Source organism: Balearica regulorum, chromosome 18 (genome assembly GCF_011004875.1).
Source record: "Balearica regulorum gibbericeps isolate bBalReg1 chromosome 18, bBalReg1.pri, whole genome shotgun sequence".
In the NCBI taxonomy this organism is placed as follows: domain Eukaryota; kingdom Metazoa; phylum Chordata; class Aves; order Gruiformes; family Gruidae; genus Balearica; species Balearica regulorum.
In genome coordinates, this window is record NC_046201.1 from 4297255 (window position 1) to 4321964 (window position 24710).

The 24710-nt window shown below is 37.0% G+C and overlaps 1 protein-coding gene across 7 annotated transcripts in view; it reads left to right on the plus strand.

Moving 5' to 3' along the window:
• Positions 1-2890: 2890 nt before the first annotated feature.
• Positions 2891-24710, plus strand: part of PECAM1 (platelet and endothelial cell adhesion molecule 1) — a 34698-nt gene continuing 12878 nt past the window's right edge. The window contains exons 1-14 of one of the 7 annotated variants that reach the window (XM_075770844.1): positions 2891-3230; positions 3364-3390; positions 5242-5535; positions 6507-6806; positions 6894-7163; positions 7560-7820; positions 8817-9098; positions 12685-12966; positions 13382-13489; positions 14368-14395; positions 14864-14934; positions 15623-15679; positions 18057-18125; positions 23154-23279. In XM_075770844.1, the coding sequence (XP_075626959.1) occupies positions 3197-3230; positions 3364-3390; positions 5242-5535; positions 6507-6806; positions 6894-7163; positions 7560-7820; positions 8817-9098; positions 12685-12966; positions 13382-13489; positions 14368-14395; positions 14864-14934; positions 15623-15679; positions 18057-18125; positions 23154-23279 (2209 nt within the window). In that variant the 5' untranslated portion in view covers positions 2891-3196. The remainder of the gene's footprint in view (positions 3231-3363; positions 3391-5241; positions 5536-6506; positions 6807-6893; positions 7164-7559; positions 7821-8816; positions 9099-12684; positions 12967-13381; positions 13490-14367; positions 14396-14863; positions 14935-15622; positions 15680-18056; positions 18126-23153; positions 23280-24710) is intronic. The other 6 variants (XM_075770845.1, XM_075770846.1, XM_075770849.1 and 3 more) reach the window with 6 other exon arrangements.

Genomic DNA, 24710 nt, shown 5'->3' on the forward strand with positions numbered 1-24710 from the left:
GGTTTCAAAGGGCATTGCATCAGATTATAGCGACTATTCTGTCTGCTTCAGAAGGCGTGTTGCATTTTTGAGGTAAATCCTACTTTTCCCAGAAATATAATAGGGACTGAATAGCATTCTTTATATGATGTATAGTAGAATAACTTTGTCTGATCATATGTATTTCAGAAAAACATATCTTGAGAGATTACAATAACATGACTGTCGGGAAAATATGCAGCTGTATTACTGGCACAGGTACTTTTAAGTTTAAATTCTTTAAGTCAATCTGATTTCTAGTTTAACAATGGAAGATGGTCTCAAGCCATTCTTTTGCGTTTGAAATGCTTTTCTCCCAACTTTCATTATATTTTGGCTTAAATTCCTGGAGTTAACTATTGGGTTTTGGTCAATACCAGCTAGATTTTCCTCTCCAGGGCAATGTTGAGGGCATATCAGGGATATAACAGTCTAATTGGCTGGTGAGGTCTTATGGAACATCCTTCACTTGGGGGTGACATCTCACAACACTCAGGTTTTGGCACCATTAAACCTTACTCCTGACCTACTTCATCCTAAAAGCTGGCGTTTCCACCTCGGTCTGAAACCAGCCTGGTTCTGAACTCACTCATAGTGGCTCACTCTGAAGGATACTGGCCCACACTCACTTTCTCCTTCCCTCTCTGTGACTGAGAGCCTTTGTTCCCCGTGGGAAAGACTGGTGTGGTTTTGCTGAGCTTTATATGTCCTGCTGAATTCTTTTATGGGGAAAGGGGGAAATCTCCTTCCTTCCTATTTTTTGCTATCAATAGCACAAGTTGATCTACCTTTGTTCTCCACCTGCCATGTGTCCTCCTCCTCTTTTCCTTTACCTGGCTCTGGAGACCATTGATGGCAACCAGCCAAACCACCAGTCTTTTGTTGGTGATGTATTTCAAACAGACTGGATTGAGCAGAATGAATACTATTGCTAGTTAAACAGCTTACTACTTAGTCATTAACTGCTATGACTATTGTGCCATTCTGTGCTCCCTCCCTGCAAAATAGCTGGATAGATGCTTGTTCATATTGCTGATACATTGTTAAGCAGATGAGTGTTTCCCTCTTGTTTCATTTTCCAAAATACCATGCTTATGTGTGTAATACAAGCGTTAAAGTACACTTGTAGCTGTAAACTATTGTTTTGGGGAAAAAAATACAGTTTTCAATGATCCTAGGAGAAAAAAAAAGGGGGAGGTGTCATGTAAGCAGTGAAGCTTATGAGAACTGTATGTCTCATTTATAGACTTCTGTGAATGTATTTAGTATGGTTTTAAGCAGAGTTTTAACAAGCCTGGAAAATGTCAGTGGAAATAAAGGAAAGCATTGACTCTGTCTACAAAGAAAAGAAACTAAGGAATTAAGAGTTGAACACTTGATTTTCAGGAATAACTTAAAACTAAATCACTACTTAAGGAGTTCTGGGACACATAACTTCAGAAACACTTTTTGAAGGGCATGATTTCAAATCACTTTATCAAGCCTATGGACTGAGTCAGTGTTAGGTCTCAAATGGAATGATTTAAGTCTGACTTAAAAGTGGACTGATAAACCAAGAAAGGAATATCCTGAACAACTGAAAGGTACTGAACATTGAATTCCTAAAAGTTACAGAGTAAATTGTTTTCTGGGATATGAAACTGGTGCTTAAATCTGCCACTTCTGCAATGTCAGGTTATTTAAGATTAAAAGCACATTCATACAAAAAAAAAAAAAGTAGTACCAAAATAAGAAAAGCAGAAGAGGAGAGATAGGGACAGGACAGTATCTCTGTAATCCTTTTGCTTTCCTTGTTCTGCCTATCTCTCCCATCCCCTCTCCATTTGAATATCAAGACACTGGTCATGGCAATGAGATTTTGGATAATGATTACATTTTACTTTTCTTCGCAACTACTTTTCTTCAGAACAATTCCACCTAAATCAAAGCTGATGGCTACTGATTTACTTGTGTTTAGGCTTTCTTCTTTCTTTAGGCTCTTGTCCATAATCAGAAAAAAGCCTTCCATTTTGTTAAATATAGTTGAATAATTCAAGTGTTCTGAACTTTACATCAGTTCCTTACTGTATCTCAGACAGACGTTTACACCAGTGGAAATTGAGGGCAAAATGCTGAAGTAGAATATTTTGCAACTTTTCTTCTTCCTCTGATCACATTTGTTCAATTTCTGCTTTTAGTGTTTTGGATGCAGAATTCATCACCCCTGATTTCAAGTTAGCTCTCATAATGTCAGGCTACGTATACCACTGCAAAAAATTCAGCAATGCAGAAAAGGTCAGCAGATCTCTTGGGGGTGCCTGAATTCAAACAGTGTCAGATTTAACTCTTGCTCCAGTGTATACTCTATTTCAGATTGTACCAGTGTTGCTTCAGATTTCTGCTGAGAAATGAAACTCCAACTAGTTCTTTTTTTTGGTGGGGTTTACGTTTTATGACTGTGTATGTTTTGTGCTGTACTAACTACATTAAAATCTTGTGCAGTTCCATGTTTTTGATATATGATGGTAGTATGAGAGATCTGCCTATCAATCTTCTAGTCTAGCACAACAGTAGCTATGGTTTCTGAGATAATTTGAATTTATTGTGCACCCTACAGTAAAGCTGTTCTTTGCCACAGCAAAGATGAGAGACCTAGAAATGGAGGTGAAGGGGAAAATGGAATAATTATATATAAGTATTCTCTGAAAGAGTTCTCCATGGATAAAGGGAAATATTTGCTCAAGGATCCACTGAGGTCAAATAGTGAAGGTAATTTGTGTTCATAAATGGTTAATTGTGACTTAAAAAAAAAAAAAGTATTGACAGGAATTGCAGGATAAATGTCATTGGAACTTCTTGTTTTTTTAATACACCTTAAGAAATTAAACAAAGCAAATGCATTTGGTGGCGCCCTCAGGAAAAGTCCAGTCACTTCCTGAACAGTAATCTGCCTGTGAGCAGCAGATAGATTCTCATTGTTTGCCATTTCCAGTTTCCAGTAATGGGAACGATTACTTGATCTAGCCAGTTTCTGTTGAAGATCTGGGAAAACTTACAAATTTTAACGGCAAAATTTTTTCTGCTTCCATAAAAAAAAAACAGAAAAAAAAAGTAACTTGTTTTTGGTACCTGGAGGCATCACCTCTGATGATGAATATTGTTTTATTTTGGAATTAAGAGTCTGTTCTTCAGCAACGAGATGTATCTTGCTCTTCTGGTGATTTTCTTGCAGTGTAAGTTTGGTAACAATATCTGGGTGGGTACATGTGTTTCTAGTTTGGGGTTCGTTGCACTTTTTACTGTTTCCTATTACTGTCTCTCAATCCGTAAGCTTTGAAAATAACATTTCTTTTCTATTTTTTCCAGGTTCAGAACTTTACACTGAGGAGAGAGGTAGGTGATGGTAGGGGGTTTTTGCATACAAATTTAAAATAAGTAATTTAACTAATTTCTCAGTTGTTAATGTGCATCCATAACAGAGGTTATCTGGATTTGCTGTACTATAGCTCAGTACAAAATTTGGTCATGTTAAAAAAAAAAAAAAAAAAAAATTACTTGGTGGAGTTTCTTGGTATAATGTTTAAATGAGAGATGTGCTGCTCATACTTTAATAAATGTTATGGTGAAATCTTTCCTAGAGTAATTTGTTTTACTGAGGCATACAAGAGAAGAGACAGGAGAGGAAATTTAATTACTAGCTTTTTATTTTGGTCTTTAAAAAACCCTCTCATGCCCATAAGCAAGGAGGGAGGATAAAATCATAGAATATAAGTTAAAAGCACTCTCTTTTGTCTATTTGTTGCAAAAGAAAATATCATGTCTGAGCAGAGTACAGAACTTCATTCTGAAAGAAATGCATTTACTTTTTATGTTATCATCTTGCTGACTTCCAGCACGTACACTCTGCATACTTCCTTTTTTCCATCACTAGGGAGAAATGTTAGCTTCTTGTTGTCATGTAGTCTATTCACATACAAAAAATTTTACAATTTTGCATTGATTTTACACCCAAAACTCATTCTAACAAGGACAATTTATAAATAGCTGGTAAGTGTACATGGCAAGGGACTTCGTTAGATGCAGGAAAGTTTTCCTGTTGTAGCAATTTTCTAAACAAATTCTGGGCAAAATGGGCATTCCCAAAAGCTGTAAGTTCTAAAGGAAAGGGAATAAACTCATAAATCTTTCTCTATACTTGTTCATCTAGCTGTGTGAATAAAAATATTAATTATAACAGGATTCTAATAATTATAAAATTTTAAGCTAAAAATTATTTATCATTGCTGTGGTTATAAACACAGAAGCACTATATATTTTTTAATGCTATTATAAAATTTATTTCTTAAAGTGCTTATTAATTGTTAATTATTTTTTTTCAAGAGGAATATTTTATTCAGTATATTTTTTCAGGGGCTAAAATATCTAATTCTAAATTAATTGAAAACATTGCTTCTGCACATGATTCTGTATTTGAATTAATCAGACTATGATTGCTAAGGACTCCTGAGAGTATGATTGCTGGCCTGCCAGCAATGTAAAGTTAGTCATGTACGTGTTTGCTTGCAGAACTTGAACCCAAATATCTTCTGTTATGCTCTAGTTATCCTAAACTAGAGATTTAAGATTACCCCAAGCTTGTGAGTTACGTATTTAAAGTGGAATGTGCTGAAAGACATAACTCTAAACTTACTTTCAGATAAAAAATACCGGGATAACTCCAGGGATTTCTGCTAATTGGGGATGGATTGGCTTGGGGTTTAATACAACTCTAAGCAGGGTTTTACTGTCAGTTTTCAGTTTATTCAGACAAGTATAAATACAAAATTTTGTTCACCTCTCAGATCTCCTGCCAGTTAGAGTTGAAGACAACAAACCATAAGAAATAAGGAAAACCAAGAAGTAGCTGCAAACCTGTTCCAGTGTCCTTTGTGTCTTCTAGGGAATTGAGTAAATTTGGCCATGAGCAAATCAATGATTCTGTCAGTCCTCCAAGGCAGAGGCTGAGCAGATGGACAGTGCTTGCTGTGACAATCAGTAGTTGCCTCTAGTATGTCTGTGCAGTGGAAGGTAAAGCTGCAACCACTGTCAACATCTTTGAGATCTGACCACAGAAATTATAACACCTGCTGCTAGGGTACAATGAATTAATTTTTGTGATTAACATGTAGCAGCTTGAGATAACAGTGTTATGTTAAACTAATTGAAAATAAATATAACTCCTTTTTTACTTTTTTCCCCATCAAGTTTTTACTTTCAACACAGTTGAAATCAAGGTTCAGCCATCTGTCAAAGTAAAGAATGGAGATCCTATGTCAATTGTCTGCCATGCTGATATTAGCAAAAGTGCGGATTTCCAGCTGAAGCATAATTTTACAATTTTTAAGGATGGCAAGCTTGTGTTCATGACTGTATCAGACAAAGGAGATGCACAATATGAAATATCTACGGCTAGATCTTCAGATACAGGAGACTATGAATGTACTGTGGAAGCAGGCAGAAAGACAAAATCTAGTAACTCCTTACATGTTTGGGTAACAGGTGAGTAATCCTTCAAATGGGGCGGTTTTCTAAGATACAAAAGAAAACAACCTTTCAGGGGGCAGTATTAATAGTTAGTGCTAAATAGGATATCTTGCAAAGTGTTTTTTATTCATGAACATGTCGGTGCTTTACAAAAGTTTAATACTAAATCCTCATGTTAAGGCACAAAAATGAAATCACGATCTCAAGGCTACATGGCAGATCAGCGATAGCCAGGAATGTAATCTATGCTTCCTGAGTCACCATTCCCTCTGTTCTGAGCCTCTGTTCCCTAGACTAGAGAGAGTATTATTTGTGAAAGCTTGTTCCTATAGATCATAAACATGATTGAGGGGGGAGGCTAGATTACTGGAAAAGCTGGAAATAGAGTATAGAGATTCTCACCTTGTGATGCCCATTGCCATAGCTAGTATCATCTGTGGACTACTTTTGTAGACAACGTTATATCAGTCTTGTTCTTTCATTTCTTATGAGAACAGAGGCCACCTCTATCTATACTCTTTCTAGTCATGTGTTCTTGACTGCAAGTGACATTTTTTCCCTTGGAAAAGCTACTTGAAAAGAATTCATTCAGCATTAAATAGTTAAAGGGTTGTGCAGGGCCTGTAATTTTTCTTCAGAGGCCTGCAGCTCTAGGTACAGGAGTTGGGATGGCATTTAGTTTCTTCCCTTGCTCATTTCTGAGAGGCACTAGCAAACACTGAGGTGGAAGTGGACTTGCCTTCAAAACAGCAAGTTTCATACTTCACACATTGCATCAAGATTGTATTACCCTCTCAATGGCTGTTTCATTCTTCTGAAGGTGCCTTGGCATGCACCCACACATCCAAGGAACTGTCTTTAAAAGCTTAGTTCCTGCAAAGTATTTGCTTCTGTTCATTAGCATAAATCACTACCATAGTCAACAGAGATAGAACATTGCATAATCCTAAATAAACACTATTTCTTTTCTTGTTTTCTGTTCTAAGGTATGACCAAGCCAATCCTGACTGCTGAGAAAAAAGAAGTTTTAGAGGGTGAAGTTGTGAAATTACGTTGTGAGCTGCCAGAAGAAGTACCTCCTTTATATTTCTTTTTCCGGAAGATAAAGATGAATTCAACACCTAAAGAAAAATATGTATATGAACTATATAGAAATTTTTCTGTAGTGGAATTTTCTGTTGAAGAGGGAGATAATATTTTACAATTTGATTGCTATGGTAAGAGAATTGTAAAACTTGAATATGAAACCTCAGAACACAGCAATAAAACACTTGTTACAGTCAGGGGTAAGTTGCTTAGCTTTTCTTTTTATATTTTTTTTGTTGGCTATAATTAAAAAGTTGGGTCATGAGTTTATATGTATTCTCTTGCAGAACCATTTATAAAGCCTACTCTGAATGTCAAGCCCTCAAGTAATATTACAGAAGGAGACAGAATACAGCTTGAATGCTCAACTGTGGTAGCCCGAATGCGTGACATTGAAATCATACTCCAGAAAAACAAAACAATACTGAACAGTGTACGAGATGAGAAACTTTTGAGATACTCTGCAGTAGCTACTCTAGAGGACAGTGGTGAATACCTATGTAAGGTGGAGCAAGGGAGAGCATCTAAAACCACCAAACTGAATGTTGTTGTGGCAGGTAACACCTCTATTCATGTTAGATTTTACTCAACAGATTAAAATTTAAATTTGGTAGAACTCAAGATCCAAGTGTAACCTCCAGACCCAAGTGTAGTAAATTTTCCCAAAGTTAAAGGCTATTTAGATTTAGATTTTGGTTTCTGAATTTTGCCTGCCACTAATACTTTCCAACTAAAATAATACTTTCAAATAACACATGTGAGAAGTGGTTTCAAGTGATTACTAAGTTTCTGTTTTCCCTGAAATTATTATTATGTTAAAATAACATTATTGGGTTTTTTTCCCTGACTGATTGTAAACTTTCAGTATGTCCTTCATTCTGTATACTTTGAGATAGGTAGTCATATTCTTTTAGACTTGATTTGAACAAATTAATTCTCTTTCTATCTTGCAGAGTTATTCCCCGCACCAATATTGGCTACTTCTGCAAGTAAGCTGGATGAAAATAAAGAACTAACTTTGAGTTGCAGCATTAGTGGTTTTCGGAAAGCTAACTTCTCTATATTACGGAGAAGTTCAAATGGAGACATCTGGTTGAAAAATTCTAGGAACTTAACAATGAAAGTTAATGTGAATGATACTGGATCCTATATCTGTAAAGCTGAAGTAAAAGGAATAGTCAAGACGAGCAAACCTGTAAGGATAAATGTTTATGGTGAGTTGATACAGAGGCTTAGAACCCAATAGTGGGGGGAAAAAATTAAAACTGTAAGCTTATAAATAAGCACATCTGTTTACAGAATCAGTCTCTAGTCTGTGAACTAGCAAAGTGTCTATTAGTTCTTGCAGTATTAACTTCTGTGAGATGTGCTTATAATCTTTAGCTGTAGAGGATTTGGCCTATCATGATCTAATCAAGTCAGACTTTTCCAGGGCTGGCCCTAGGAGAAGGAAGTTAGCATGTCTTCCTTCTGTTCCCTTGATTCTGCTAGGTGCCAAATAAACTCTCATTCATTACTATTTACAGGAGCTGGGAATGTTCTGCAAACCTTTCACTCAGCAGTTTGATCTGAAACTTTGTCAGTGTCTGCACTGAATCCCTCCCCCTGACGCTCCAGGCAGAAAGCCATGAGAGCCAGAGGGCATCTGGATAGCTCTACTCCAGAAAAGCCTTTTTTTTTTTTTTTTGCTATCAATTCAACCCCCTCACCAGCACACTAATTATAAACACCCTAGTTTCCTTCCCTCTCATGGAACAAGCACATTTGCTTTTCAAGTCTACGAAGGGGGATTAACTGGGTTGTGGCTCACTGTGCTGCAGAAACAGAGGTCCCTGATTACGTGCTGCAGGTAATACATGCAATGTATTACTTGCATGTATTTTTGCTCTACAGACTTACTTCCTGGGTCAGAGCTAGTTCTGGAATTTGGATGATCCACAGCTGGGTCACCGATCCCTTTTTTGTTTTCCTTTACATTCTCCTGGTATGCTATTTTATTCTAACTCATGTAACTTTTTTATCTATGTTTTTGCTTTGTTCAAGTCACCTCCTGCTTCCGTTCTATCAATGAGGAAGAGCTTCCCAATATAGACTGTGTGTGCAAATTAGCTAAATATTGTATATTTATATGTTTTCTATAAAATAATATTGTATCTTTTGGCCTTATGCAGTGTAATTTGCAACATTTTTTTCTTTTATTCCTGTTTTAGCTCCAGTCTCCAAGCCAACTCTTTCCATTGTTGGTGGTTTACCGGAAGTGGTGTTAGGGAAACCTCTACAGTTAATCTGTCGTTCAGTGATGGGAACGCCACCAATAACATTCACATTCTACAAAGGAAATGAAGTTAAGAAAATAGTAATTAATGACACATATGCTACATTCTTGGATGAAAATATTAGACAAAATGACAAAAGAGGATATAAATGTGATGCTAGAAATAATCACTCCAGTGGTATGAAAGCTAGCAATATTCTAAACATCACAGTAATAGGTAAGTCTGCTTATTTCTTCTTCTTTTCAATGTCATGTTTTTATTTTCAAAACTGTAGCAGCAGATGATGGACTAAGCAAAATGGATGTGAAACGTTTATAAATTTTTAGTCACTTGAATTAAAAATATTTGGAGATCTGTATCACAAATTATTTTTCACTAAAGTAAAAATCCTGATAGAAATCCAAATCAAGTTAACTGCAATTGAATTTATTTTAATGTTAAAAACATATCTGACTCTAAATCTTATAGAAGCTGTTTTAGTAAAACTAATGATTAAAAATTTCAGGACCAGATCCATTTTCTTCATATTTGATTTTCATAGGACTGGATTAAATGTATACATAATGATATTTGAATTAGTCTGTGATTTTACTCACTAAAATAATTGAGCTAGCTAGATTCCTGGTAAAAGATGTAAATCTGCAGTTTTAATAAATCCCTCTGTTATTAGTTGTAGTTTTCAGGGCCACTGAGCATATGTTCGACACCACAAGCTGCACTAGCTAAGTCACTCTAAAAGTCAGTCTATTATTATGCTTATTAGCAACTAGGAGTTACTGTATACGAGCAAATTCTGTGATCTACAAATGTGTGTGAAGTAGAAAGGGAAAATTCCTCTGCCCGTGAGGGAAGTTGGTAGTTGAAGCTTTAAAAAGAAGATGAATTGGAAGTCCCCAGAAAAAAAAGCATGAGATCTGATATATGCTGGCAATCTTAACAGCACTCCAAGAAGGGGAATGCAAGTGAAGAAGCTGTGACTTGCAAGTGTGCTATTGGCAGATACAAAGAGAAACTGAAGTAAATAATAATTCTGTAGTAGGTCACATAAGACCAGTGTCAGAACTGATAACTCTTAAAATGTGTGTGTGGTTTTCCCTGTTATTATATGTGTAAGAGAGCATCTTGTCTTGGTAGGACTTTTTATTCAGTATACCATGTTTCTGTAGATTTGTTTGGTGAATTCAGAGCAGATGGTAGTGAGGTTTCATGTGACAGTTCCTGGTTTAGATCCTAGTGGTTCAAAGGTTTGGCTCAAGAAAATTCTGTCACTGTTTTAGATATGTTCTGTCCCCATCACAAGCAGTTCCCTGTGTGCCCAAAGAATTTACTTGTTAAGAATAGGTTTTGTTATAGGGCTTAAGGAAGTTTCTTGGATTCTGTACCCAAGGTATGGATTGGACCTTGAATTTAATTTGAAAATTTAAGATAAACAATTGTAGAGAACAGAGTATCTGTTCGAGAAGGCAAACTGAAGCCTTCTGCACTAGATGAAGGTCCCTAAAAGTTGCAGGCTTTGTGTTGACAGATACTGTCTTGTTGGGGTTCATCTTTAATAGTGAATGAGGTAAGCAGAATAATAGTCTCCTACCCAAGGGGAAATAAAGCATTGATTGTGCTGCTGCTCCTGGGGGACTTGAGAATATTCATAATCTACAGAAGGAACTGACTAATTTTAGGTATTGATCTTTTATTAAAGTAAATACTAATTTTCTGGTAACATCTTGAAAATATTTGTCTGCTCAGTAGTGTCACCTCTGCCTTACTTGGTTCAGAGTTGGTCGGTTTCATCAGTCTGATGTTGTCAAAAAATTATACTATTTTGGTAGAGGTTTGACAGTATGTGGTGAAAGATAAGCGAGCTATGTATCCTATGCATGTTGTTGACGCCTATGTTGATGTCATTTGACCAGATAGCAACTGCATACAGCTACTGGAAAAAAATAGAGTTCTTTGGGACTGTAAGTAAGGAAACTGGTGATGGAGGATCCACTTGTAGAGCCATTTTAACCCGTATCCTTGGCTTCTTGCTACTTTTCTTGAATGTATCAGCAGTATTTTAGATTTACCCATCTTGATTACAGCAAAGTAGTCCAGGACCAGAGCAGAAGTCTATTTCTGACCTATTGAAAAGAAGAGAGTATTTCTCCCTACCAAGGAGTTTTCAGTTTTGTGTCCTGGCTTGAACCCAAATTGTGTTGGTTTTAATAAGATAAACTTGTGGTTAACAGGCTGGTTTCTCTCTGAGTTTTGACATTGAGCTGTATATGACTAGAACAGATACATCCAGAATTGTTGCATTTCTTCTGACTCAGATGGATTATTGCACAGTTGAAGGACATGCTCTCCGTTCTCTGAGCCCCCAAACAGGTCTTTGCCTAGGCCATAGAAGTAGGATTGCGCCTTAAGTTCATCAGTTCCACACGGATATGCTTTGCTAACACTAGAGAGAAGCTGAATGATAAAACTCTGAAGAGATTTATCCAAAGAGATTTAAAGTCAAGATAATTTGAAATAACGAGTAGCAAATAAACAAATACAAAGCATAATCTTAGTCCATTAACAAATGGGTATTTCTTTGCTGGAACTAATGTATCCCACCTGTTAGAGTGGTGGTTCAGGATATATTGTGACACTGTTCAGAAGTTCTGAATAGAAAGTCATGTTTTGGAGTCTGGTGAGCCAACCTTCTGCAGCCCACTGCTCCTGAGGTGATGCCTTCAAAGTCTCTATATTCTGTCCTTTCTGTCTGTACCAGATCTGAAAAAAACCTTATGTTTTATAAAGCAATCCTCTCTATCATGGAATCAATTGTAGTAACCCATGTCTTATATCTAAATCTGCTTCCTATCAAATACAAATACAGCTTTCATGACTAGCATTTTTTAATACCAGATTTGGTTTCCTCCTCCTGCTTCTGTACCAGTATCACCTTAACCACTCCTCCTTTACATCTGCCTTGTGTTATCCATGACCCTGCCCCAAACACATGTATTCAGAGAAAATTTGTTTAGCGATTTTAGCAAAACAGATGCTTCGTATCCCAAACACTTTGTGAAGCTGCTAACATTCTACATGCCTTGCATCACAGAATGTCTGTACATTATTTCCCCAGGTAATTGCAAGTGCTGATCCTCATCTGCTCCTACGCTAGCTCTGTATATGCCAATATACTTAATTTGTAAAACAGCGAACTTAAAAACTGTACTTTGGCTATGCATATTCTTACAACTTGTTCAAATACAAACAAACTTGTCTCATTGCATTTGCTATATTCTGTAACTATTAGAATTTGGGATTTGGTTAGGCCTTTGAAGAACTTGATCCATTATCTGCTGATAGTCACTATTGTATATGAAGTGTTATGAGAAAGATATAATACAGTTAGCATAAAATAGCATAAATCTAAATAACTATGAAAGCATAGCTACATAAATTGAACTATAATTATTTACACTGTCGAACTGCTGAGTGTATCATTTCTGAAAATTAAATAATTTGTAGGTTGGGGCCTGAGGGGCATCCAAATGATTTTAAGAAAAGAGGCTGACTGACTTCTGTGGAATGGGTATAGTTTTCTTCTGTGTCTGCTTTGTTTCTTTATATTGCCCTCTCTATTTCTGGATGTGTAGAAATATTTACTAGAGGATGCTTTCTGGCAGAGACTGTTCAGAAAGATTAATATTATGCATTCAGTCTCTCTTTAACTAAACATTAAAGCAAGTATTTCTACAATTCAATATTTTATCATCAAAGTTATTCCTAATAGTGCTAATACTTGTTGTCTTTGTGCATTCTTCTGTAGTACCAATCAGGAATGCCAGTTTGGGCAGTATTCCATATGGAGAAGTCGAAGATGGCAGTGAGACTGCTTTTCTCTGCTCTGTGAAAGAAGGATCTTGGCCAATCCACTTCAGGATTTTTCGAAAAACTGATCGTGAAGTTCTTCTGTTTGAAAAAAGTGAAAATGCAGACAGAGTCATGTGGCGCAAGGAGGCAATGAACAGCCAGGACACAGGGACGTATTACTGCATGGCTTCTAATCGAGCTAATGTGGATGTGAAAAGTCATCCAATAACCATCAGTGGTAAGCTAACCGTTATGATAAGCTATGTACTGTGTCATCATGACAGGTGAGGTCATGTTATCTGGGATGTTACTAAGTATAATAACCTTACTTGGTTTTGTTCCATCATTGTCAGAAGTTAAACAGAGAGATCCATTTATAAACAGAGATTGTCTAAGTCACATAGAAAAGTTTAAGGGATGCTCATCAGCCAAAGGAGCCAAGTGCAAGCTAAAAGCAGCCCATTGTTGTACTGAGTTTTTGGATGCAAAGGAGAGGCTCACTGGTGAACTTTGCACGCAAGTCTCCTTAAAGTTCTTCCCCAGTGCATAAGAAGGCCAATTTATAGTAAAATGAAAGGTCAGGAACTGCAGAAGTTGGTAATGATGACCCATCACTGTACATACTCTCTTAAACATGTCTTTCTTATTTCCAGTCATCTTAGCATCTTGGCAGAAAGGTGTCATTGCTGCATTTGTCCTAATACCTATCGCAGGAGCAGTAACTCTCGCTTTATGGTGGTTTTTGTGTAAGAAGAAAAAGGGTAATGAATGGTTTCCTTCTATTTCTTTGGTGATGAATGTATTACAGTTAAACTTGCATTTGTTTCAGGAGCAAAGGCTTGTGGGGGTGAGGCTTCAAGAGATGGCTAAATACAATTTTAAAAAACCTAAAAATCTACTTAAAAATGCTGGGTGGCTCAAATTAAGCTGGAAGTGTGCTGAAGTTTTCCAAGTATATTGGGCAGAATGGGAGCATCTAACTAATGGTGCAGGCAAGGCATTAGTGAAGCAAAGGTCATTGGAGATAGGCCAGAATTGCACTGTTCTGATGCAGTCCTAGGTCTGGAATTGAATCCCATGCAATGTAGAGGCAGATAGGGCCTGAGGAATCTTTTGATCCCTTATACAGCTATGACAATTTGATTTGGGGTCCCAGCTCAAGTGTAATTGAGGTACTTCTCCAGTCCTCAAGAAAAAAATTTAAGATTATTAAGTTGTGGGGTTGTTTTTTCTTCTCCTCACAATGTAATACAATTTCACTTAGGGATTTGTCTTTTATCATTAAGGTATTCTTTCAGATCTTGTTCTTTCAGAAAATAAGTAAATCTGGCTTATTTTGTGATATGTGGTACACTGCAAAATATTTAGGAAAATTTGGAGTATCTGGATGTCCCAGACTGCTTAAATTGGCCAGGCTAAAGTCTGGGGGTTAGGATCTTATGTTCTCTGTGAAAGAGACATTTAAGGGACTTGGGTGATAAACAGGATGTAAGACACTATGGAATTAATTTTGTGATAGCTGAGAGAAATTATTCTGACTTGGGTAGGTAATCACTATATTTTTGTTTTTATTATTATTTTTAAATTCTTTTACTTGTACAATTTATTAATAGATGCTTTTATTTTTTTTTCTGTCAAGCTAAAGGACGATCCATGGAGATGTCTGGGTAAGATAGCTTGCTTTATGGTAATGATGAAGTATTTCTGTTTTAAGGGCTGGAGGCTTTCCACTGTATGAATATAGTTTATTATGGCACACACCTGCAGACAATAGATGGTTATGCTTCACGTACCACCTGCTAACACAACAACAGGATGAGGAAATACTCTAAAAATAGAAAAAAAAGGCCAGCTAAGAGAAATAGAAGAATATCAGGTCTGCATGTGAATGCATTTAGATATGGAATTAAAAATACAGAGGTCTTAAAGAAAAGTAATGCAAGAGGGAACAATTTTGACCTTAATGTTTGTTTGTGCTTCTCTTTAAGACAAAGGCAACATTTTCATTAGCTTCAGTAGTTAAGAATGTGTGGTAGTCAGCATAGACAATGACTGATCTTCACATATCATCATGTTGTTGTTTTCATTGACTGGTTTTGGATAATTGCATCAACTTTTATTGGTTTGCTTTTCAGTTCTGCCTTGGCTACAAACTTGACAAGTGAAAAACTGACAAGACAGCACAATGATGGAGACTACTATTCAGGTAGGATATTTTGCTGTAAAACTATTAGTAAGTTGGCTTAATTAAACATTTATTTAAAGTTTTGGGCTTACGTGGTTGTTGTTTGGATAGGGCCCAGTGTTTTGGGAATACAGAGGAATACCAGTAACAGTCTCCCAAGGATCTTCTCTCATTTTGTCTTTGTACAGTTTTTTTATGAGCAAGTCTTATACAAAGATTGGTTTGTAAGTCTGCTCAGACACTTCTGCCAGGCAATCAGTTAACAATATTACAGATGGAGAAATCATGGTAAAAGAAAATTACTTTCTGTTTTTGACAGTTTTGACACAGCTGCAAGAAAATCACTTCAGAGGAAATTTCAATTGTGGTAAATGGTCCTGTGATGTGGCCACAGTATAGCAATATTAACTTGCCATGACTGGCCACCTTTCATTCCAGGATCTCAATGCACTTTATAAAGACAGGTGGATGTGTTGTTTAGAGCACCTGATATAAACAAAGTTACTCCTCAGCTGTTCTTTAGCTGATCATTTAAAAAGCTGCGTTCTTCCCACCTGTGTTATATGAATGTCTTAGGTATGAACCCAAAAGTAGGATTTCTTATATGTAAATAAATGTAATGACAATAGGAGCTACAGCTGTATAGCTCATTTAATTCATTGGCTATAATAAATATTTTGTCAGCTCAACTTTTGCTTTAATATTTTAGGATCAGGTTACATTGAAGATAGCGAGAATCACATGAAATCAACAGATGAGAGTAAAGGTAATTTCCTACTTAAACAATAGATTTTAAAATGATTTTATGATTGAAATTTGTGATGTTTTGTAATGGTAGCAATCACAATTAGATAGGTCCCGTCCTTTCCTTTTTCTCTTTTATAGTGGGAAAGACACCTTTACTGAGCTTAGTTCTTCTTCCTTATGGGCAAAATGGCAATGATAGAACCCATTTACCAACTACATTATGAAGTATAATTAGTTGGGCTGGATTCCAGGCCATCTAATGAAATGTGGTATAAAAATGCAACTTAAACTCAAAATTCTAAGTTCTCTACAACAAATATTCAGAAATTAAAAAAAAAAATTTTTTTCTACAGACTTCTGCTTCTTTACTTCTCTGTCCTTCTTTCATTTCTGTAGGTCTGGAAATATTTAAGCATTAAACCTAAAAATAATCTGCTATGAAATCTGAATAAAACAACCTGCCAAATATCTTGAGACACCATGTGGGCTATATATATATATGCGTTAAAATGTGTCATCAAGTACTGTATCATCTGGTATATTGTATTCTTCAAAACTGGTGTTTTTAAGATATTTACTCAAAGAATAGTACTTAAATATGTAGGTATTGTAATCTGAAAGCATACTTTGTCCCCCTTTTTTTTTTTCATATTGATGTGAAAGTATTCTCATGGGTTAGATGCAATTTCTGATGGCTTGTAGTACATTTTGACTTGGTTGTCTACTGGACCATGAGTTACTTGAAAGATAGTTGGAAAGGCATCTAGTGTAACTAAAGATCAAAGTTAAGCTAAAATTAATCCAGATCATGGAACTAGACCCCTGCATAACCCTGTTTGCAACCCAGGTGGCAGGAATTTCTAATCAGTAATTCTTTGATGGAATTCTGAGTGTGCAGGGCAGCATTGTACCACAAAACTAAGAGAAAGGAGCTGCACTAAGTTAATTTCACATGAAAACTTGGAAACAATGTTTGAAAACTCTAGCTCAATGACTCTTGTTTTTTCTATTGTATGCTACCTGTTTCAGATGAAATGGGCTCTGGTCTAATGATTTGCATGTGTGCCAGAAATAAATGGGTACTTACCTACTGTCGATTGAGCAGCTTCATTAAAACCAGCTGGGCTACTGCAGGTGTCTCTACCAGATGTGAAAAATAAGTATTATTCACATACCTCTAAAAATGAGAGTATCTACTCTGCATTTGTGTGGCAATAGCTTTTACTTCAGCAAGCAAAAGGAAGGAGTTTATAGTTGGTGCATGGAAGTTATTCATTCCATTGAAGCCTGAATAATTCAAATTAGAACTGGAGAGACATGGTCATGCAAAACAAACATACAGACAGCAGAACCATAGGAACATGAGGCTGTATTGATCATTCAGAATCACTGCTATTGTAGGAAGCATGTCATTTAAACTTTGTAATTGACTAATATGCCACCTTAAACACTGTTTTTGTTTTGTTCAGCTGTTTGGTTTTTTTTTCTTTCTCTCTTCTCTCACCAATGCTATTGGAAGGCTGCTCCAAAACTTTGCTGTTCTAATCACTAGATCTTTCTGAAATTTCTGTTCCACAAATAGTTCTGCAGGATTCCAGTCTGGATGACTGTTGTGGTTCCTTTCAACTTTTACAGAAATCTAGTAGAAAACCATCACCACCCTAAGGAAAAGACAGAGTAGAAAGCAACAGCTGTTTCTTGTGTCTGTAGCATGCAGGCAACCAGTGGTCAGCCAATAGTCTTAGTAAATCAGGTGTCTAATTATTGTCAGGCTTTCTTTGGGATTGTGGCAGAGAAGCATTTTGAGGAGGAAGACGGGTTGCCACTGTAGATGTTCTATGGAGAGCTTGAAGGGCAACATGAAAGTGCTGAAATTGCTTATTGGAAAAGCAGAAATGGAGAGCATGAGAGGTCATGAGAGAGGCCATGAAAAACTTAGAGAAGGCTTTAAATGTGAGGAAAGTGTCCTGCCATAGTGGCCGTAGAAAAGGAGGAAAAAGTAATGGCAGAGAGAGAAATAGAAGAGAGAGGAGCTGCAGCTGTAGAAGAAATATGGGAGAATCTCAGATAATTCCCTGCTCCACTTGTGTTGTGCCACTTTTGAAAGTGTTAAATTGAAAGAAAGATTTTTAGGCACAATTTGCACATCCCACAGTTTCAGAAATCTGGCTTGAGTTGGTCTACTGCCTTTCAAATTGTGATGACCCTTAGGAATGGGTTGACCTTACAAGTCTTAGCAGCGTACTTTACATGTGCCATAAGTAGGACCTGATCCTGCACCTATCAAAGTCAATGAGGACTTGTCCATTAATTTCAGTGGCAGCAGGATCAGGTCCACAGCTCAAATGAAGTATGCACTCCTACAAAGAAACATCTTCTTGATATTTTTGGGGCAGGACCTGACCTTGAGAGTGCTGAGGTGGAGTACACTGAAGTTGAAGTATCAACGCTTGATCCTCACAGAGGTAATAAACTGTCTGGCCTCTATGGTTATGTTTTGGGAGCAACTCTGGGCATGTTGGTAGTCCCTGACGCTGGGCTGATATTGGCACCTGTGAATGTAAAAGCAGGTTGTGTTTTGTGTGCATTTTGTGACAGTAGTGCTCCTTAATCTAGATGATGCTGCAGCAACCATACTGTTGTTCATTGTACCCCTTCTTCCCCTGAGATCCACTTAGGCACTTGCCCTTCCCATCCACTTGAGGTCTGTGCAGAGCAGGGCTCCCAGCTGGAGCTGAGGCTCTGAGCAGAAGGCAACCTGCTGTGAATCTTCGTGTTATAGAGTCCAAATTCACTGAGAGCCATTTGAGGTTAGCCACAGGGTAGAGCAATAGAACAGAAAGCAGTGGAATTTCCTCCTTCATAAAGGAACTAGTTGAAGGGTCAAAGCTGTAATTCCCTTGTGATAGAGAAGAGAGACCAGCATAGATTTAGTCTCTGTCTGGAGTGGCCTGGAGACCATCCTGGATTTTGTGGCACATTAAACAGAGAAATGAGAAATTGATGCCCAGGTAACTTTGGCCTCCTACCATTAGTTCTATGGTAACAGTAGACAGACCTCATAGCATGAGGCTAAGGTCTGTGCAACTTGAAGGAGAAATATCCACTGAAATTTATTCTTGACACCCACATGCACACTTCAGTCATGCTGTGTCTTCTGAGAACTGTGATATCATTATGCCCTTGTGTTGAAAGCTGTTAAATCTTTCAGAAATTTACAAAAAGTTTCAAGTAGCTGAGAGTGAATAAAAACCATGAAAGACAATTATGCTATGCTCTAGCTTCTTTGCTTTAGCTGAATGAGAAGCAAACTGAGGAAGAAATGGACAAATTTCCTTTTTCCTGGTAGGAAGGACTACTCACTTCAGAGACCAAAGACACAATTGTTTAGTTAGTAATACAGATGTTTGGTCCAAAGTGCTCACTCTTCAAGCTTGGCTGCAAAGCCCTCCTGGAACAGCCAAGCATCCCATTCTTTCTCGGTTTTCACTTGCTGGTATCATTCATCATAGAGTTTTCCCTGTGTTCTAAGCACACTATTTATCCATGTCTGCTAAATTCTGCACTGAGATATCATAGTTGTTGTATTCTTTTTCAGAACAGGGCTGATACTTAATTGTTCCAACTGTTTCTGAGCATGCACTACATGATACAATGGTGTAGAATGGTAAAGATATGTTAGTGTCTGGTTATTTAAATTAAAAGCCCTATTAAATGCAAGATCAGCATCTCTAAAAATAGCCTTTTCATCCCATTCCTGATATATAACACTATTCCAGTATACCACACTGAGTAATAAGATAGTATCCATGCTATGTAGACTGAACCCCATTAAACTGCAAACTGCAAAATAATATTTAAAAGATAGTGTGTACATGAGATCAGATTATTTTAACTGAATGCTGTCTCATGTGACAGACCTACATATGACACACAGAAAGTTAATTGATTCTATACGACTGGACTGTGCTTCAAGTGTATTGAGATATGATAGCTCCCTAATCTATTTCTTTTTTTGCGCCTACAACACAAGTGAATGCTTAGCAAATGCATGCTTTGGTTATGTAAATGGCAACTGCACTGCAAGTATTTAATGTGTTAATCTTTCAGAGCATCTTGAGGATGCTGCTTAAATAGAAGGAGTTGTCTGAAACCAAGTTGCAAGATTAATTCTTTCAGCTCTGGACTGCCTATCACAATGAGAACAGGATTAGATTTATTCTTGGGAAAAGAGAAGCAAAGCCAAGTTTCTTTATATACCCTTGTAATAATCATGTACACCCACAGAAATAATTCAGCCATAGAACTGCCACTGATACTTCTGCCACATTGATGTTATTGTACAAGTTTTGTTTCAAATCACAATATTGTTTCATGTCTGTCTGTGGGTTATGACCAGCCCTTGTTAGGAGCAGACCTTTCAGATTATCACCTAACTCCAAATCCCTATTGCACCTCTTTTGATTCCACCTATTTTCTGAATGAAGACAAAGAATATCACGCTTACCTTCTCTCTGGGCATGCATAACTCATTCAGCAGGCTGCACATACAGTCTAGTTCCTCCTGCCTTTTGAGGAACTCCAGATTTCTTTGATCTCTCAGGACTAAATTCAAATTAATTTATCTTCCTTATCATTTGTCTCTCCTGCCACTGTTGTCAATGTCAAAACTAATGTTCATCTTAGGAGCGGGAGGATCATATTTTGTGTATTGTGAAAGACTACTGCAATAAACACTGCAGTATCTCAGCTGTAACAGTAGCCTTTGTGTCAGTTTTGGCAATCAGGAATAATTGAATGCCACCTCAAAACAAGTTTATATAACCGTAGATAATTGTAGAAGGATGTACATCTTGTATTTGACAGTGAAGAACTACTTGCATTTGAAAACAGTTGTTTCACCCTGTTTTTCCAGCACTAGCTGGTTGTTTCGGAAATAATTCTTAACACAGTATAATGGCAGATAGACTAGTGCATCAAGAATTTTATATGTACTATCCTTCTGCGTAAGGACCAAAAACCAGGGTTCGTTACAGTGTTACTGATAGTGGTAAGCTTGCTAGAAGCAAAGTTTCACTGCTTTATTTTAAAACTTCCACATGGGAATAACTTGATACCTACTTTTTGAAGTAGGGGTGAAGAGGCTAGACAAATATGAGGTAGAGCTGGGGCTACATAATCCAGCTCTTACTTGGGGTAGTCATAGCAGAATGTTAATTTGGTATTTAAAGAGGTGGTAATTCTAGAGAATGATTAAATTGCTTACGGAGGTTATATGCTTGACAAAAATATAGTGCTTCTCTTTTCTAAAGCTTAGTTGTGCAAAAAGATGGCAAAGTGATTTAGATCCTTTATTGTTAATCTGGGCAAAAACAAAGGCCAGTGCTAAAGTATTATCAGGAAATATCCTTAAAGTGGGAATGGAGAAACTGCTAATCATGGCTCAGTAAGAACATGCTCCTTCTGTTACTTTTATAGCTGGTTAGTTATCTGCAGGGTGGCACCATTATAAAGTTAGTAGGAACAAAATGTCAAATCATCCAAGTAATTTTTCCTAGCACATGTTTTCAGTGTTGAGATGACTTTTGGAAGATTAACAAAGAAAACAACATGGGCAGTGGCACTATATCACAATTTAATGAAATGGGTCTGAAAAGAAAAAAAAAAAAAAGCAAGCTAAGGAAATGCCTCCCACCAAGTCTTTCCACAGAATCAACAGGATTAGACTTAGGACTGTAATCTGCTAAAAAAATAAAAAAATTAAAAAAATGAGCTACCTCTTATTAAAATTCTTACTTCACTAGAAATTGAATTGATCCTTTAAGCAATAGTCCATAAACATACAAAATGCACTTCAAGATCTTCAGACTATTTTGCAAAGAAAGTTCATGCCAAAACTGCAAGTTTGAAAGCTGTGATTAGGCACTCGGTGAAGTGAAACTCCTACTGTCATTGAAATTAATAGCAGTTTTGCAACTCAATTCTGATGTGGTAGCTCCCAACATTTAGAGGATGCTTAATAGAATTAAAAACAATGAAATTAGCTTTGGGAAATTAGAATGTGGTGCCAGAGACACTTAGGTGCTTCAGAGAAATGCAGAACAGCAACAGTCCTGATTCTGAGTCTAGCTGCACATCAATGTGTCTGAGTTCTTTAAATGTTTTTTATAGCTAAAATACAGGACTCTGCATCCAGAAATGTGATTTTTTTTTTTTTACATTTTCTTGCAGAGAGAGAACAGCTGTATTATTTTTTTATTTTTTTAACTTTAACTAGAAAAATCTAACTTTTTGGTTTATTGAAGGTCCATAGAAATTGAAGGTGATAGTGATAGATTTCTGAGGTTTTCTAAGAGACTCAGTTTCACTGAAGTGAACAAATGTTTCTAAAATGCTTTGAGATCCTTGAACAGCAAGTTCCTAGACCCTGCCTGCATAGGCTTTTATACTAAATTAAGAGAGTGGTTTTAATGCACAGAGTTCTGGAACATTTTACTTTACTATGGTTACCCAGGGATTCTTAATCTACAACCATGCAAGAAACCAAGGAAATTGTTCTAATCTACTACTACCCAGAGCTGTGTTTACACTGATCATAGAGGAACTGAGTTCTTGCTATTTTGAGGCCTTTAGACAAGGCTCTGCCCCTTCCCTACTGGGGTAAGCACCTGTAGTTTGATATCAAAACTCTGAGGACAGGTTTTCTTTCCCAGATGTCAAATAGCAAAAAAGGAAGAGCTTTTTGCTTTCCATCTCATACAAGAGCAGAGGTTTACAGGGGCTTATTTGTAAACCTAAGGGTCTGAAATGTATGTGTCTGAGACTAACATTGCATTTGTATCCCAGCTGTGTCCTTGGAGGCGCAAATCTTCTCTGCTTTTTCTCCTTACTTTCTATCTTTCCACAAGTCTTCTTAGCTTTCACTCCTGCTGTGTCCACCTGATCTCAGTGCACTAATGGAAGAGTCTGCCATGCTGAGGAATTGAGAAGAGACCTTTCCCAGATAGCACCTGAGTAGAAGCTGTGCAGTGTGAAATCTGCAAATACTCTTCTGAGACATCTCACAAAGAACAGCAAATTAGATTATTTTTGTGACCGTAAGATTTAATCAGGCTAGTTGCCAAAAGGGGGTGTAGTTAGTCTTCCAAATGATAGATCTCCTCAGGTCTAGGATCCCTAAATCCTTAGAACAAATCGAAGAAGCTCTTCAAAGTGATTCAGAGAAACTCTTCTCTAGTGGTAGATGTCTCTGTAAAAATAAACCAGCATCAATTTAACTTGAGAAGATTAATAGAATGTTAAAGTCAAATTTAGAAAGGGAAGCCTATTTTATCATCATTTTTATATAGAGGGAGAGACATCTCTCTTAGAACCTTACAGTCTGGGTTTGCGGGAGGGGGTGTAGTTGCTTTTTCGTATAGACTCCACAGGATCATTGCTGCTTGTGTAACTACTTCCTCTGAAAGTAAAACAGTGTGTTCTGTTTGTTTAAGGAGCTTTTCATACGGCAAACAAAACAAAAAAAAGAAAAGAAATTGATTCTGTGCCAATACATTTTCCAGCTCCTGTACAGAAGGGGACTGAAACAGTTTATAGTGAAATCAGAAAAGCTAATAATGGTAAGTAAGCTAGTGAAAAAAATTAAATACATAAAGGAAGCATTTGTGTAGATATTAGGGATAAATTTGTGACTGAATAGTTTAGGAGATAAATGCCATAAAAACACATCTAAGTCACATAGGAACATACCAAAGGGCAGCTATGAAACCACAGGTGTTGACAGATTATATAACACCTTCATGGTTTCTCATAAACCATTGGTATTTAATGCAGTGAGATTAATATTTGTAACATCTACTTCATCAGCCCATTTGCACTGTATCTGCTAAGTAGATTGGCCATACATCTGGATGTGAATCTGGAGCTGAACATGCCCTGTTAGGGATTAGGATGATATATTGTGTTATGTCAAACTGCTCATGAACAACACTTTTCCTCTTAGTTGAGCACGTTTGCCATGCGTTATAAAGTATTACGCTGGTTTTGGATATAACCTCAGCAAATATTGATAAAGCCTCCAACAACAAACTCTCAAAACCTTTAAAGCAGTATGATCATTTCAGTAGGGTGGGTTGTTTGTTTAAAGCACCATCAAAAATTGTCTTGGACTGTGTGTGCCAGCCACTCTACCCTTCCACCTCCTGTAACACAGACTTTTGTCTGTGGGCTTTAGCAGCTTATGGGCAATTACTGTCTATAAATGTTCTAGCAGTAATAACTTCAGAGACGGTAGGTTAAAAGCATTGCTTCATAATTTGTCAAAGACTACATCAGAAAGGATGTCCTTTCCTCTCTTTGTGTTAGGAAGTCTAGATTTGTAAATATTAGGGCTGTAAACTGTTCGGGTTTTGTCCCCAACCACGTTACTAACTGGGTTTGTAGTGTGCCATTTGTAATTCTTGATTGTTGTGTTTTAATTTGCTTTTTTTTTGTATTTTGTAAGGGATTTCCCTGCCTGCTCTGACACAGTGTTATGTTTATAGGGAATCTTTCATGTGAGGGTCTCCAAGTACTTTAGAAAATATTACTTAATTTTCCCTTGTGAGGACTTAAGGCAATTTTTATCTCCATTTTACAGCTGAATAAACAGAGAGATTAGGTCATTTGTTTAAGACAATGTGTTTAGAGAGTGACAACACTAGGAACAGAATTTCAGAATCCTGACTCTGGGCTTGGTGCTGAGCCTATATGTTGTACTCATTTTTCACAGCCTTGCAGTGAAAAGCAGAATATCCTTTACACTAAAGAACAGGGCTAGGCACTTCATGTAGGATTGCCTGGCAGCATCATGAGAAAAAAAGCAGCTCGTTTTGGGGCTGAATCCAAAGGCCACTCACATTCTGAAACATTTTCCAGTGCGTGTGAATTGGACCCGTAACAAGCTGCAGAAGCTGATTGTGTAACCCCTTGCTTGCTTTCTTTACTACACCTTTCACCATTCCTATTTTTGACATAACAGAAAGTGCTATATACTAGAAGGATATTTTCTG